This window comes from Dasypus novemcinctus, chromosome 13 (genome assembly GCF_030445035.2).
Source record: "Dasypus novemcinctus isolate mDasNov1 chromosome 13, mDasNov1.1.hap2, whole genome shotgun sequence".
Taxonomy (NCBI): Eukaryota; Metazoa; Chordata; class Mammalia; order Cingulata; family Dasypodidae; genus Dasypus; species Dasypus novemcinctus.
This window is the reverse complement of record NC_080685.1, coordinates 58357795-58373399: the sequence shown is the minus strand read 5'-3', so window position 1 is coordinate 58373399 and position 15605 is coordinate 58357795. Positions and strand designations below refer to the sequence as shown.

The 15605-nt window shown below is 43.4% G+C and overlaps 1 protein-coding gene across 1 annotated transcript in view; it reads right to left on the bottom strand.

The window, feature by feature from the left end:
• Positions 1–7049, bottom strand: part of LOC101439724 (sterol O-acyltransferase 1) — a 91978-nt gene extending 84929 nt beyond the window's left edge. The window contains exons 1-2 of the mRNA XM_004478235.4: positions 6873–7049; positions 610–732 (exon numbers count right to left, since the gene is read on the bottom strand). Coding sequence (XP_004478292.1) covers positions 610–724 — 115 coding nt within the window. The 5' untranslated portion in view covers positions 725–732; positions 6873–7049. The remainder of the gene's footprint in view (positions 1–609; positions 733–6872) is intronic.
• Between the last annotated feature and the right edge of the window lie 8556 nt (positions 7050–15605).

Genomic DNA, 15605 nt, shown 5'->3' with positions numbered 1-15605 from the left:
AACAATGAAATTCAAAATTGCATTTACCCATTCAGCCACAGGCAGAGTTGCATTATCTCAGACCTCCCCAAATGATACTGGTGTATCTATGAAATGCAGACAATGGAGAGGCAAGCACTGGAGAAAGTGTGCATTAAATGGCAGGTGGATTACAATAAGAGGGTGGAACGGGAGACACTGAACTTTTCATGACCAGATTCATTCTCAAAATTTACATCCAGATAATTCATTCAACCTCTACGGAGGGAACTAAAAGATGAAGCACGTCTAATTTTTTTAAGTTATCAGATATACAGAATGCTATGTAATATAGATCCTAAACTGAAATTATGTTACAAAGTCAACTTAAGTCAACTTAAGTAATAAAGTTCACCTCTAGGAGATGCATAGGAATTTACACACCAGTATCACCAACAGTATCTAAACACAACTATGAATGGCAGTTAAATTATTCCTTTCCACTATCTCTATCATAGGTAGTATCTCTACACTACCTAACGGTAGCACTCTTTTATAAAAGACAGAGCTAAAGAGATGGCATTTCCTGTGCTAGAAAAGTAAATTTTATCTTCATTCCATTAATTCACTCCAAAAAATTAAAAGTCTCACCATTATTAGGAATCTTTAGGGACTCCTTTATGGCGTTTTTCTGGTCTTCGTCCTCCTCAAGATTTTCACTGGACTTCAACAGTCGATTTCTTAGGGAAGTCTCCTCACCCACCATTGTGTTCTCTAGGGAAGATATAAAAAGTTTTAAACTAAGCACTGGGTTGAGTAAGTTTTACAATTATCACCATACGTAGGGAATGTGGAAATTAATGACATACATATTCTCTTCCTTTTCTTTTAATCATATGTTTAAACATATTCTGGGAAGTGGATGTGGCTCAACTGATAGAGCAGCCACCTACCATACGGAGGGTCCAGGGTTCAAACCCAGGGCCTCCTGACCCGTGTGGTGAGCTGGCCCACGCGCAGTGCTGTTGCACGCAAGGAGTGCCTGCCACGCAGGGATGTCCCCACGCACAAGAAGTGTGCCCTGCAAGGAGAGCTGCCCCGGATGAAAAAAATCACAGCCCGCCCAGGAGTGACACTGCACACAGGGAGAGCTGACGCAGCAAGGTGACCCAACAAAACAGAGACACAGTTTCCCAGTGCCGCCTGATAATACAAATGGACACAGAAGAACACAAAGCGAAGGACACACGGAGCAGACAACGGGGTGGGGGGGGAAGAAATAAATAAAAAATAAACAAACAAAATAAACATATTCTGAGTGAAGCAAATACGAATTAGCCCCTATAAAGAAATGGCTGGCTTCAAAGGTATTTATTTAAACACAACCCTCATTTTAAAGAACAATTTAGATGAACAAGCAAGGCATAAGGTATAATCAATACTATAAAGTCATTGTAAATCATTGTCAACAGAGGACGACATACAGGGATTGGTATTAGAGCAACATTTAAACAAAGACTCAGAACGTAAGTTTAAGCAAGTTTAACCATAAACTGCACTGGGGGGAGCAGATTTTTGGAGCCCATTAAATAAGGTGCTGATTCATTAACAGTGATCTCACAGTCAACAGCACTAAAATTCAAGCCTGAACCAAGCTTATCTAATACTTGCATTTTTTCTGAAAGGCTCGTCACAGCCTTCTGGGGCTCAGCACTACAGCAATACAATTGGGGGCCATTTTAAACAGCAAAACCTCCAACAAAAAACACCCGAGTTAGGTGCCTGGTGCCTCCTAAAACCAAGCAAACAAACAAAAAAAACAACTCAGGGGAGCCAGTGTGGCTCACTGGTTGAGCATGGGCTTCCCATATACGAGGTCCTGGGTTCAATCCCTGACCACAGTACCTCAAATAAAAAGAAAAAAGAAAGAGGGAAAAAAAAAAACACACACACACACACAGCAACACCTTGTTTGAACTAAGGTGGGTGGAGCAAATGAAGTTTTTCACCACTCCACACAACCAGGAATGATGTGAAAGCACCCTGTATTAGTCAGCCAAAGGGATGCTGATGCAAGATACCAGACACTGGTTGTTTTTTTTAAAGGGTATATATTTAGGGTAGGAGCTTACTGATACCAGGCCATAAAGCATAAGTTACTTCCCTCAACCAATGTCTATTTGGAGAAAAATGGCTGCCGACTTCTGCAAGGGCTCAGGCTTCCTGGGTACCTATGTTCCTGGAGCTTGCTTTACTCTGGCTTCAAGATTCCTTCCTTCCTGGGGCTGGCTTCTCTTTCCTCTGTGAACTTACTTCCCCGTGGCTCCAGTTTAAGTCTTCAGCATCAAACTCCAAAATCAAAACTCCAACATTAAAAGCCCTCAACTCTGTTCTACGCCATGCCTTTTATCTGTGAGTCCCCACACTCAACACCCTAATCATAACTCAGTCATGCCCAGGTTCAGATCAGATTACAAGCATAATCCAATATTTCTTTTTGGAATTCATCAATTACATCAAACTGCTACACACTGCTACACACTGCTCAAGTGTAGTGTTACAAATAAATTTTAGCAAGGGGGTAAATTAGCAAATACGCAATCTGCAAATAAAGTTCAAACTGTATATAATAAATTAAGAATTACAAAAATATAACTCAAAAAAAGGCACAAGGTAAAGTGTTACTAAGAGCCAAATTAACAGGCAGCTGAGTGTGCATACAAATCTGGACACTGGCTAGAGATCTGGGATTCATCAGCATACATGAGGAAGTTAAGGACAAGACACAGCAAGTTCCTCAGGGAAATCACACTTCAAGAAAAGATGCTATAGAGGAAATAATACAACTAACATTTATATACCACATGCTATAGCTCAGTTAGTCCTCATAAAAGCCTATGCAATAGAGCCTATTACCTCACTTTACAGGTAGTTAAGTAACTTTCCCTGTAACATATTGCAAACAGGAAAAAAGAGGCACGTAAAAGGCCTAGTAGAGAATAGAGGAGAATCAGGAGCAAGGAGTGTTGAACCACAGCAATTTAAACCCAACCCGGGAAACAGATGTAGCTCAACCAACTGGGCACCCATCTACCATATAGGTCCAGGGTTCAATGCCCAGGGCCTCCTGGTGAGGGCGAGTTGGCCCACACGGAGTGCCGGCCCACACGGGAATGCTGCCCTGTGCAAGGAGTGCTGCCCTGTGTGGGAATGCCGTCTAGCACAGGAGTGCCAGCCAACGTGGAGAGCTGGCACAGCAAGATGATGCAACAAGACACACAGAGGAGAGAAACTAAGAAGATGTAGCACAACAGGGAGTTGAGGTGGTGCAAGAGAGTAATCACCTCTCTCCCACTCAGGAAGGTCCCAGGATCAGTTCCTGGAGCCACCTAATGAGAATACAAGCAGATACAGAAGAACACACAGTGAATGGACACAGAGGGCAGACAAGGGGGAATGGGGGTGTAGGGGGGAGAAATAAATCTTTTTTCAAAAAATTTAAATTCAGTCCCACTTTGCTTTCTGCAAACACCTGGGTCTTGAATGACGCAGTCCTGTCCTCCATAACCTAACATTAAAATACTTTTAGTTGCTTAGGTGATAAACAAAAGTGTCCAGTTTGTTTTGAAGTGAAATGGGGCCTGAAGTGTAACTAAATATTAAGAATTAACAAATAATTATGATTACAAAATCATTATATAGATGCCTTTGTTATTATAAAATAGCAAAAGGTTAGTATCTGAAATTGCTGAAACTGGCTGGATTTAGCCTCGACTTGCTATTACCATAGTCATTCTAAACAGGTCTCAGCCCTGGTTATGGTCACTCTAGACTTAATCTTACCCTTGAGTAAACTTACTGTTGTGGTGGTTATTCTAAACAGAACCTACTTTTGTTTATAGTTATTTCAAGATTATTCTCACCTTTGTGTATACTTGCCATTGTGATGGTAACCACTCTACTCTCCTGTTTGAATCCTTACAAATTCCTGCTCCCCATGGTTTGGGGAAGGCAGATTTAACACACCCCCATCTCCTGTACTTCCACCTGTGTCAATAAACCTGCTTTCTCTCATGACAATCCAGTGTGGACTCCAATTCATCTGCTCTGGGCGATAAGCCAGAGGGATCCCTTTGGGGTTTCCTTCAAAAAGATTCAGGAGGGAAGCAGACTTGGCCCAATGGATAGGACGTCCGTCTACCACATGGGAGATCCGGGGTTCAAACCCTGGGACTCCATGACCCATGTGGAGCTGGCCCATGCGCAGTGCTGATGCGCGCAGGGAGTGCCGTGCCATGCAGGGGTGTCCCCCGCATAGGGGAGCCCCACGCACAAGGAGTGCGCCCCATAAGGAGAGCCGCCCAGCGCGAAAGAAAGTGCAGCCTGCCCAAGAATGGCGCCGCACACACGGAGAGCTGACACAACAAGATGACACAACAAAAAGAGACACAGGTTCCCATGCTGCTGATAAGGATAGAAGCAGTCACAGAAGAACATACAGTGAATGGACACAGAGAGGAGACAACTGGGGGGAGAGGGGGAAGGGGAGAGAAATAAAATAAAACATGTTTGGGAAAAAAAAAAAGATTCAGGAAAAGGTAATCTGTGGCCAATACTACAGCAAAGTCAAGTAGGATGAAAAATGGATGAAAGGGCAACATGGGATATTTAGCAATTTGAGGTCCTAACAATTACCATTTACAGTTTCAATAAAGAGGAGAGGGATATATTGGAGTGGGTTGCAAGATGAGTTGAGGAAGTGAAAACAGTGATCATAAGACTAATCTCTGAAGAGGTCAGGCAGTAAAGGAACCCGGAACTAATATTTACTGAGCCAGTAAGATTTACAGTGTCAAGAAGCACAGTCAGTGCATCACATATACTTCATTTAACATTTCCATGTTAAAAGAAGTGGGAGATTTAGAAATGCTAACTTACTCCAAGTCAAACAGCAGTAAAAGGCAGTGGAAATATTTACACTGGAGGTGGCATAAAACAAAGTATAGATAGCTATTTAAAAGTACAATGACATACTGACTGAACAAGAATTTCTTAAGAATCTAATCTGGGTGTTGTAATTTTGTAATATTCAGTTGTGACAATATCAAATTTGCCTTAGGAAAACAAAACAAACATGTTGGAAAGAAATGTCTACTTTAGCCTGCCAGCAGTGTTAGTGTTTCCAAAAAGAACCTATAAATCATAAAACAAATAGTGATCTCCCACTCTGGAGAAGGAAATGAGCGCTACATCTCCCTAAGGTTTGGGGAGGGGGGGGAACATAAAATTTCTCCCTTTTCTCTCCTAAGGATTGCTCTAGTACAACCTTCCAACTTCTTCAAACCAAAAAAGTGGGACATCAAGGCAACCATTAAAACCAAAGTACAAGGAGAAATTCTCATTTATATCCCTACGGTTACTGTAACCATTGAGCCTATGTGCTAAGTTACAAAACAAAAGGTCTCACATTTAACATATCAAGCGTGACTGGCCTTTGCTAAAAACTTTTTCCATTTCTTTCACAGAGAAAGCAGCACTCTTCCAGAACACTGAGTGTTTTTTCTTTAAGTAATATTTCCTATTTAAAAGTTCCTTCATCTGTCCTCCAGTCATTTATGCTTTCATTGTACCAGGATCTGCCAAGACCCTGAGAAAAATACAACTAGCCCAACCTACTTACATAGTAGTAGAGGAAACAAAACATCTAATTAACACAACTCATTACAACTGATGATTAACTTCTACTAAAGAGAGTACAGTGTTAGAACTTAACCACGGTGTGGCTTTCCTGGGGAAGTAATACCTGGGCTTATATATTTGAAGAATTTATAGGAGACTAGGAAACCGGAGAGGACCAAGCATTGGAAGTGGAGGGAATCCCTCAAAACCAAAGGATAAGAAAGAGAAAGAGCTTTCCCAGGAACAAAAATAAAGCCAGGGCAACCTGAACACAGAAAGCCATGAGGAAAGTGACCCAAAACGAGCTAAAGGACTCACTGAGTATTCTGCTCTTTATCCTAACAGAATGTAAAATCTTTCACGGGTTCTAAGCTCGTGATGCATGGAGATAAACACATTTCTACAACAATTACTCTTAAATGCGTCAAAATTCCGTCAGAAGTACATTCTCATACCTAGAGGGCACATAAACTTCCCTAACAATCCATTCATCAATCTTTCCCAACTTCGAGAAAGCAAAAAAGAATGCTTCAAAGGTTAAGCATTAAGAGAGAAAAAGACAACCAGTCCGGAAAGAAAAAAAAAGTTTTAAACAGATGGCGGCCACGGAACTATTAAAAGAATAAAAAGACCAATGATTTCAATGAACTTATCCTATACGTAAATAATGCAAAGAGAGAGCAAAGCTTGTTGTTTCCCATTTACAAGTTCAAAATGAGCCCTCCGTGTGGAGGGTGTGTATACATAATTTAATTGTACGGCAATTTAAATATTTAAGGGCAACGACAGAAACTTAGTAACTACATTATAACATGTAAAAATAAATTCAGGGCCTACTTAAAGGCTTTGGTGCCCAGATAAATTTCGATGTTTTGCAGAGCTCTGCTTCTTTCCTCACTTTTCCGAACTTCGTAAGAAGCTGACTTGCTGGGTGCATTTTTTCGCTTCGCTTTTTAAAGAATAAAATGTCCCTTTACTCATTACTGTCTTCACTGCCAGCTTGAGAGATGCCTCAGGATGTGACGGGCACCGAACAAACGCCCAAGGCTTACAAGGCTGCCGGGAGCCCGGGCGCCTGCCGGGACCTTCCCTGCGCTCTCCGCACAGCCTCCCACTCCCCGGGACCCGCAGGGCCTCCGCCCCCCGGATGCGCCGCCGCCCCTCGGCGCGGGAAGCCCGGCTGGAGGCGGGTGGACCCGGGCGGGAAGGGAGAAGGCGGGGGGCACCGGCGTTACCTGGAGCCGGGACCCGCCCGAGGAACTCGGCGAAGCGGCAGGGCCGGGGAGACGCCGCAGCACTGCCCGCGGGAGAGGCGCCCGCAGCCGCTCTCCGGAGGCCCGAGGTCCGCACTGCCCGCGGCCGCGCAGCGCGCGAGCACAGCGCCGCCTCGCGGCGCCCCCGCCCGCCCCCAGCCCCCCGCCACGTCACGCGCCGGCGAGCGCGGGCTCCGCGTTCCATTGGAGGTCCCGGCGGCCGGGCCCCGCCCACCGCCCGGCCCCGCCCCCCGCCCCGCTCCCCCTCCCCCTCGCCCTCCGGCTGCCGGGGCCTGCCGCCCGAGACCCCCAGCCCCCGCCGGCCCCCGTCGGCCCCCGCGTCGCGAGAGGCGAGTTGCGCGCGGGAGACCCGGCTCCGGCGAGACCACGGCTTGCTTTCCGTTTCCACCCCAGCGATCGAGTTCGCGGCAGCAACGGGACCCGGGCGACCGGAATGGAAAAACTTCCTGCAAGTCCGACAGCAGCCGCGCACGTGGTAGTGCCCGCCTGGGGAGTGTGGCAGTTCTTCCGTGGACTCCCAGAAGCCGCCTCAGGAGGTGTGGATCAGGACGGGAGAGCTGACCCTGTAGAAACAAGCTCGAAGCCGTGGTCAGAGAATTGTGTGAGCGGCAGTAGGAAGCCACATGAAATGATGAGGCACTTAAGTAACTTAAGAGTCCTTTCCGGCTCTTTGGGACTTCACGATCCATGAAAAAATAACGATGCAAGGAGATTTAAGACGTAGATTAGATACCACAGTTAATCGTGAGATGTCATGATGGCACAGTTAGCTGATTTAGGGATGAGGTAGGTGAAAAGGCAGGATGACTGGAGCCGAGACTGAAGAGCCTCACTCAGCCTGCAAACCAGTCAAGCTCACTGGCAGCCTCATCACTCCATCCCTCCTTCAAACCGGTTGGGACGGTGCCCCTTGACCCTGTCAGTGTTCATGAAACAGTGGGTCACACTATTACCTAACCTGACACTCTCTGTGCACCTTTTAACAGAATGGATTTCTTAACAATTTCTCCTGGGAGCAAAGCAAGCAGCACTGGTTACCCCAAGGCAGAACAGGCCTAAGTTGAGTTAATACCGCCCAGTTTTGCCTCTTCTGATTGCTGCTTCTGCCAACTAGATGGGGAGAAGATCCTGTCCATCCCAACATCTTTTGTGCTACACCTCTCCCCTCCCACCAGTTAAAGGGCAATGGGAACACAGTCATTCTTTGCTATTGGGACTCTGCTGGCCACCTTTTATATATACACGAAGACTCTTGCTTTTTTACTGTTTCATTTATTTTTTCAAAAACTACTGATGGTGTGTTGTTCTGGTGCTAGAGATACAGCAGTGAATAAAACAGAAGAGGCCCCTGCCTTTAGAAGCTTGTTTCTAGTTGAAAATATAAATTATAAAAAAGTAAAAGATCATTTGAGATAATGTAAGTGTTGAGAAGAAAAAGAACAGAGTGGTCAGAAAGGACTTTCTGAGGAGGGGATCTGAGCTAAGATCTAAATGAAAAGGAGCCAGTCATGCCAAGCATTGGGAAGAAGAACATTCTAAACAGAGGATAACAGGTAAAAATGCCCTGAGGCTGAACAAGTTTGGATTGTTTGAGGAGGCCTGGGTATGGTAAGTGAAGGGTATGAGATTGATGTTACACAGTTAAGCAGGAGCCAAATCATGTGGTTTGGATTTAAAATTTATTCCACCTGTTTTATAGAGAACGTCTTAGAGAGGAACAGGGAGAATCTTGAGAACAATAGTGAACTATTAGTCAAGAGCATGATACAGATCGTGATAATCTAGATAATCTAGGGTATTTGTCATGGAAATAGAACTGGAAGGGTTTCAGAATATTTTCTTGAGGTGCAGATGTGAAGAAAGGCAGTAAATCAGGTGACTTCCTTAAGCAACTGGGAGAAGGCAGTGCCATTAAGTGCAAGAGAAAAGAACATACTGTGCGACTGGAGAGACCTTGAAAACCTCTGCCCAAATTCTGAGCCTCTCTCACCCACAGCCTGAAAATTTCACAATCCTTGATCTTGGGATCAGGACTCAGTTAAATGTTTCATCTTATTCCAAACAAACACGGGGTAGAGAACCTATACTAGGTACTGGGAATATAAAAATAAGAATATCTCTTCTTCTGGATACTTCTGCAAGAGTAGGGATTTAGTTTCGGACAAGGGGGAAGGCACATTCCAAGCAAAGGAAAAAAAATGAGGTAAAAGAACACAAGACAAGGAACCAGAACCATTTAGAAGACATGATGGTAGTAGAGTAGTGTTATGGTGTAGGGTACCAACTTAGGGTGACAAGAGGTAAATATGGAGTTAGGGCTTAAAGTGTTTGTCAGCCATGCTGTGACACTCTGACTCAGACTCTGCTAGGCAATGTGGAGCAGTGAAGGATGTTAAGCAGGGGAGAGTCATGATTTAGGAAACTATACTAGAGGATGATGTAATTGCAGGTAGTTAGATCAATTAGAAGGCCGTTGCCTTAATATAGGTGAGAGATAAAGGCCTAAACTAAGGCAATGGCATGTGAGATGGAAAGTAGGGGGCAAAGTTGAGAGACATTTAAAGGGACCATTACCAGAATTAGATGTTTGGCTGTATTATGGATTTTTTTTTTTTAATGGTTTATTGAAGGCCGGCCGGACTTGGGAGCTTTTTGTTTGAATCCCGAACTTGTATTATGGATTTTGGGTTTATCAGCATGGGTGGCTGGAGTCAATGTTGACTGAAGACTATATATTCTGGAGAAGGAGCAAAAATAAGTTTTACTTGGGTTAATATGTAAGATGAACTAGTCCATCTTCTACTGAGACATGAAGGAACTGTACAAGTAGCAATCAAGTTTTGTGTTGTGTTTTTTTCAGTGAAAAAAACTTTTAACATTTTTTTCTGTTTATGTCAATAATGCATGTTTATTGGGAGCGAATGTAGCTCAGTGGTTGAGTGCCTGCCTCCCTCATAGGAGGTCCTGGGTTCAATCCCCAGTACCTCCTTAATAATAATAATGATGCTTATTGCAGACAAAAAATCAAATACAGAAAAACACAAAGATAAAAACCATATATTATCCTGCTACCCATAGATGCAACTAAATTTGGCCCTAGGAAAAGAAAAAGTGACCTGAGCCTGGGGACTGAGCTGCACTGCCTGAAGGCACAGGGTTGGACCAGGAGCTGGAGAGGGAAATGGAACATGAAACCAAGCCAGGTTTTAAAACATAAGCATCTCAGCTTGAAAGAGTCACATCTCTCTTAACTGTTCAAAATAAGCAATAAATCTTTCCTTTGTTTTCTTTTTCTTTTTTATCAATAAATCTATCTCATCCCGTTAAGTGTAATTTTAGTATTGGCATCCAGGCATAGGGAAAACAAAATACTTGGATTCATCTAGGGTTTTGTGATTAAGATTAAAGACAGTGGAGCAAAGGTGTGTATCAGGATAAACCAGGCAAACCAGGACATTGGTAATTGGTGTGTCCATGAAAACTCAGGGACAGCTGGAGTGCTGTCTTGTTTATGTTTTCCTAAAGCACATACCTAAGAGTTACCTGATAAGTGTATTGGCTGAATGAATGAAGCCAACTGAAGGCCTAAGTCCCCAGACTGTGGGAAGATCCCAAAGACACTAGGGATGAGTCTCAATTACATTTCTTCTCTTAGCGATTCAGTCATCTTCCATGCTATGTAATCACTTGTTTTTCTGCAAACGGAAATCTTTATATACAAAAGAGACAAAGATCTATCCAAGTTAGTAGGCTGCCAGCTTGACTCCATGGATTCTCTAGCCCTAAATATTTTAAGTAACAAACTACATTCTAGACACCACCGTAGACGTAGAACAACTCAAGGGATGTGTGTGCATGAGGAAACACCAGTAATTGGGTGCTATTACTGTCCCATGGAAGAAGAGAAGAGGGCCACACAGCTGCTGCTGACCCAGTTCATCTTCTCTGGCATCAGTGAGGCAGGCTAGATAGGGACTCATAGGGGAATCTGGAACCTGGCAGAAAAACTGCTGCCATTAAGCATGTGGCCTTTGGTACCCCCAAGACAGCTGCTGGAAGACCTTTCCGAGAACTTACATTTGGAACAGGATTTCTTCTGGAAGTCAGGAGAAGCCATAGATATTCTCCACAGGCCTTATCACTGGCCCTTCCTAGGGATTGTGCCCCACAAACAACTGGGACTCCTCCCCTGTCATTAGCAATGGAGCAGAATCATTCATGGTTTAGAAAGCAAGGGAAGAAGAGATATGATATGGGGGCATTTTCAGGATTTGGAGTTGTCCTGGGTGGTGCTGCAGGGACAGATGCTGGACATTGTATGTCCTGCCATGGCCTGATGGGTGGACTGGGGGAGAGTGTAGACTGCAATGTAGACCACACCATTATCCATGTGGTGCAGCAGTGCTCCAAAATGTATTCACCAGGTGCAGTGAATGTGCCACGATGATGGAAGAGGTTGTTGATGTGGGAGGAGTGGGATGAGGGGGTTGGGGGGTATATGAGGACCTCATATTTTTTGAATGTAACATTTAAAAGAAAGTAAAGAAGAAAACACACACAAAAAGCAAGGGGGACATCAAATTGGCCTTGTTCTTGCTTTATACCCCCTGCTCTTGCCTTCTTCCCCCCTGCCTGGGATGGGATGCAAGTAAAACCTAGGCATTTATAATCTGTAATGGAGAATCATTGTCTGTAAATCAGCCCTCTTTTATCACTTTTCAACCCCTTTCTCTCTACCATGTCTACTTTCTACCCATGATCTGTTATTTTCTCCCATTTCTCTTCCCTTCCTTCCTTAATAAATTAATAAATTACTGGCCTAACTAACCTGGCTTGATCTTGAAATTCATTTCTTGTAGCCAAGAACCTAGAGAAAAATCCGGCAACATTAAGTTCTTTCGCCAAAAGGAAGGGCTAGCTTCCTTTAATAGAAAGTTTTTCAATAAGCTTGTATTATTTATCTAATAAATCTATTCCTTCATGGAACTTTAAAAATCCACATTCAAACAATATAAAAAAGTATATTGGGAGACAGAAAAATCACATGAAATTCCACCACCCTGAGTGAACCACAGCAATTTAAATCTAGCTCCATTTTGGTTTGTTTGGTTGATGGACAAAAGTGTAGTTTTGAAGTGAAAATAAGCCTGAAAGTGTAACTAAAAGTTAAGAATTAACAAATGATTATGACCATAAAATCATATAGATGCCTTTATATTTAAACAGCAAAAGGTTAATATCTAAAATTGCTGAAACTGGCTGGATTTAGCCTAGACCTATTATCGTAGTCCTTCTAAACAGGTCTCAGCCCTGGTTCTGATTACTCCAGACTTAGCCCCACTCTTGTGTCTACGTACTGTTGTGATGGTAATTATAGACTGGACTTAACTTTATTTATAGTTATTTCAAGACTAGCCTCACCCTTGTGTATACTTGTCATTGTGATGGTATCTACTCTACTCTTCCCTGTTTGAATCCATAAAAACTCCTGGTCCCTGTGGTTCTGGAAAGGCAGATTTGTGGCACCCCCATCACTTTTCGTCTGCTGGCATTAATAAACCTGCCTTGGGATGTAGCTCAAGCAATTGGGCTCCCATCTACCATATGGGAGGTCCAGGGTTCGATTCCTGGGGCTTCCTCGTGGAGGCAAGCTGGCCCATGCAGAGTGCTGGCCCGTGTGGAGTGCTGGCCCGCACGGCACTCGTGGTGCGGCAAGATGATGCAACAAAAAGAGACACAGAGGAGAGACAATAAGAGGCGCAGCAGACCAGGGAGCTGAGGTGGTGCAAGAGATTGAACACCTCTCTCCCACTCCAGAAGGTCCCAAGATCGGTTCCTGGTGCCACCTAAAGAGAAGACAAGCAGTTACCTAAGAACACAAGAGAAAGGACAGCAAAATCAGAGAGTGAATGCAAAAATAAAAAAGGGGGGGGGGGGGGGAGAGAATAAATAAATAAATAAATCTTTTTAAAAAATAATCCTGCCTTCTTTCATGACCTTCCCAGTGTGGACTCCAATTCATCTGCTCTGGGCAAGAACTCAGGGGGACCCCTGTAGGGTTTCCTTCAATTTGGTACCCCAGGTGGGACCCCACAACCTATGAAGAGATTGCTGCCTGGTGGAATCCTCAACCCTCGGGGTTGGATGTCTACTCTTTCAGTCCAGCAGCTACCAGAGTTCTCTTAGCTCTGAGGATTGAGGATCTTGAAAGCAGCAGGTCATGAGGGAAAACAGTTTACCCTGAGACTTCAGTGACCTCAGTGAGTATAAAATTAAGTTGGTTTTGGTCTTGGTTTTGGTTTTATGGTAGTGGTTTCTTTGGTTTTAGTTTTGGGGTGATGGGTTAAATCCTCTGCCAAAACTGTAAGTGGCAAGCCCACTCTTGGTTTTTAGGCTTCTAGATTTCTAGTTTTGGGGATGGAATAGTTCTAAGGACTGTGGGTTGGAGTCCCGCCTGGAGACCTCTTGCCATCCGTGGGGAGTAGTCCCTAGGTATGAGATCTCACCATTGGGCTGGAGCAGTATCCTCAGCAGCACAATAGCTCCTGTCAAAGCTGTAAGTGATTTTTTTTACCACGCCTAGTTTAATAGGGAAGGGAGCAGCCCTGGCATAAGGAAGCGTTGCTGAGTTTGGTTGCCTAGGTCTTGGTTTCTGTCTTAAAGAAAATATACTGGAATTGGTGTTACTCATCCAAGGTTTGTCTGAAAGCTGAGAAGGTAAATAAGCAGAGTTCTGAAGTAAAGGAAAATGTTGTAGATTATATTTTAAAGCATTGGGAACAATTTGGTTATAACCAATGACTTAAAAAGAACAAAATTTTTGTGCAAAACTGCATGGCCACAGTGCAGATTAGAATAATCAGAAAGAGCCTTCAAAAAGATCTCTCGAATATGTTATTTTACAGTTAAACTTACTTTGTAAGAGAATGAGAATTAAAAGTCAAATTAGTGAGTTTTGTGTTTTTGTTCTAACTCTATTTGTGCCTATTTATTCAGTGTATATTTTCAAACCTCTGGATGGTAATATCAAATTAACAGATAAAAATTAAGAGTACTCGAATCAAATTGTTAAAAATTAAATAAGTGCATGTATATGATATTCTAATGCTCTTTTAAAACTTATGGTCTAGATCCTCAAACCTTGAAGAGTGAGTGTTTTGGAGATAAACAAGTCACAGAAATCTGACTGGAGACACTATTTAAAGGGAAAAAAAAACAAAACATTGAAAACTAAAAGGTTGTCCTGAATTCCTCCACAGTCTTTCTGTGGCCTATCCAATCCCCAGCGTTTTCTCCTAAACTTGACTGAATTTGAATGACTCATAAAACCAGTTTTAGAGACTATGGGGGAGATGTGAATATAGCTTAGAATATAGCTTAGGCCTAAAAATTAAAAATGATAGGGACAGGGAAGTGGATGTGGCTCAAGTGATTGAGCTCCAGGTGAAGGCAAGCTAGCCCATGTGGAGAGCTAGCCCGCAGAGTTCTGGCCCACACGGCAAGCTGGCCCAAGCAAAGTGCTGGCCCGCACAGCAAGCTGGCCCGAGCACACAGCTGGTGCAGCAAGATGATGCAACCAAAAGAGACACAGAAGACCAGAGAGCTGAGGTGGTACAAGATATTGAGCACCTCTCTCCTACTCCAGAAGGTCCCAGGATTGGTTCCTAGTGCCACCTAAAGAGAAGACAAGCAGACACAGAGCAGACATTGGGGGGCTGGGGGGTGGGGGGGGTAAATAAATAAATCTTTTTAAAGAATGATAGGGACAGGAAAATGGATGTGGCTCAGGCAACTGGGTTCCTGCCTACCACATTGGAGGTCACTGGTTTGGATCCCAGTGCCTCCTAAAGAAGACAGTGAGCTGGCACGATGGACCAGCACAGCAAGTTGATACAACAAGAAACATAAGAAGAAAAAATATAATGAGGGATACAACAAAGCAGGGAGCGGAGGTTTCCAGTGCCTCCTAAAAAAGACAGCAGGTGACATGACAGGCAGGCATGGTGAACTGACACAACAGATGATGCAACAAGAGACCCAGTGAGGAAAAAAAATGAGAGACACAATAAAAGCAGGAAGCGGAGGTGGCTCAAGCAATTAGGCATATCCCTCCCACATCAGAGGTCCTGAGTTTGGCTCCCAGTGCCTCCTAAAGAAACAAGGAAGACGACAGACACAGCGAGTGAAAAACAACAAGGGGGTGGGGTGAAATAAATAAGAATAGATCTTTTTTAAATGATAGGGACAAAGGAACATAACAAAATACACTTTGTTGTGCAAAGTTTGTCTTGTATTTCCACAATTAAATTTTAACAACCTTGAGATGAGAGTAACTAATAATCCAGTGGCCAAATTTTAGTAAGTGAAAGAAAATGTCCTTGGAAACTAGGGGAATGGTTTTTTTTTCCTAAATCATGATTAAACAATAAAACAATTATATTTTTCAAAGTCTGATAGTCAGTATGCTTTTGAGGTTATTTATAATTTTAAGGTATTATGAAAACAAGTTTTAAACTTTGGAGGAAAAAAAAAAAAACTTTTTTTTAAAGATTTATTTTTTTTTATTTATTTCTCCCCACCCCTTGTTGTTTGTGCTTACTGTCTATTGTCTGCGTCTGTTCATTGTGTGCTCTCTATGTTTCCCCATCTTCTTTTTAGGAGGCACTGGGAACTGAAGCTGGGATCTCTGAGGTG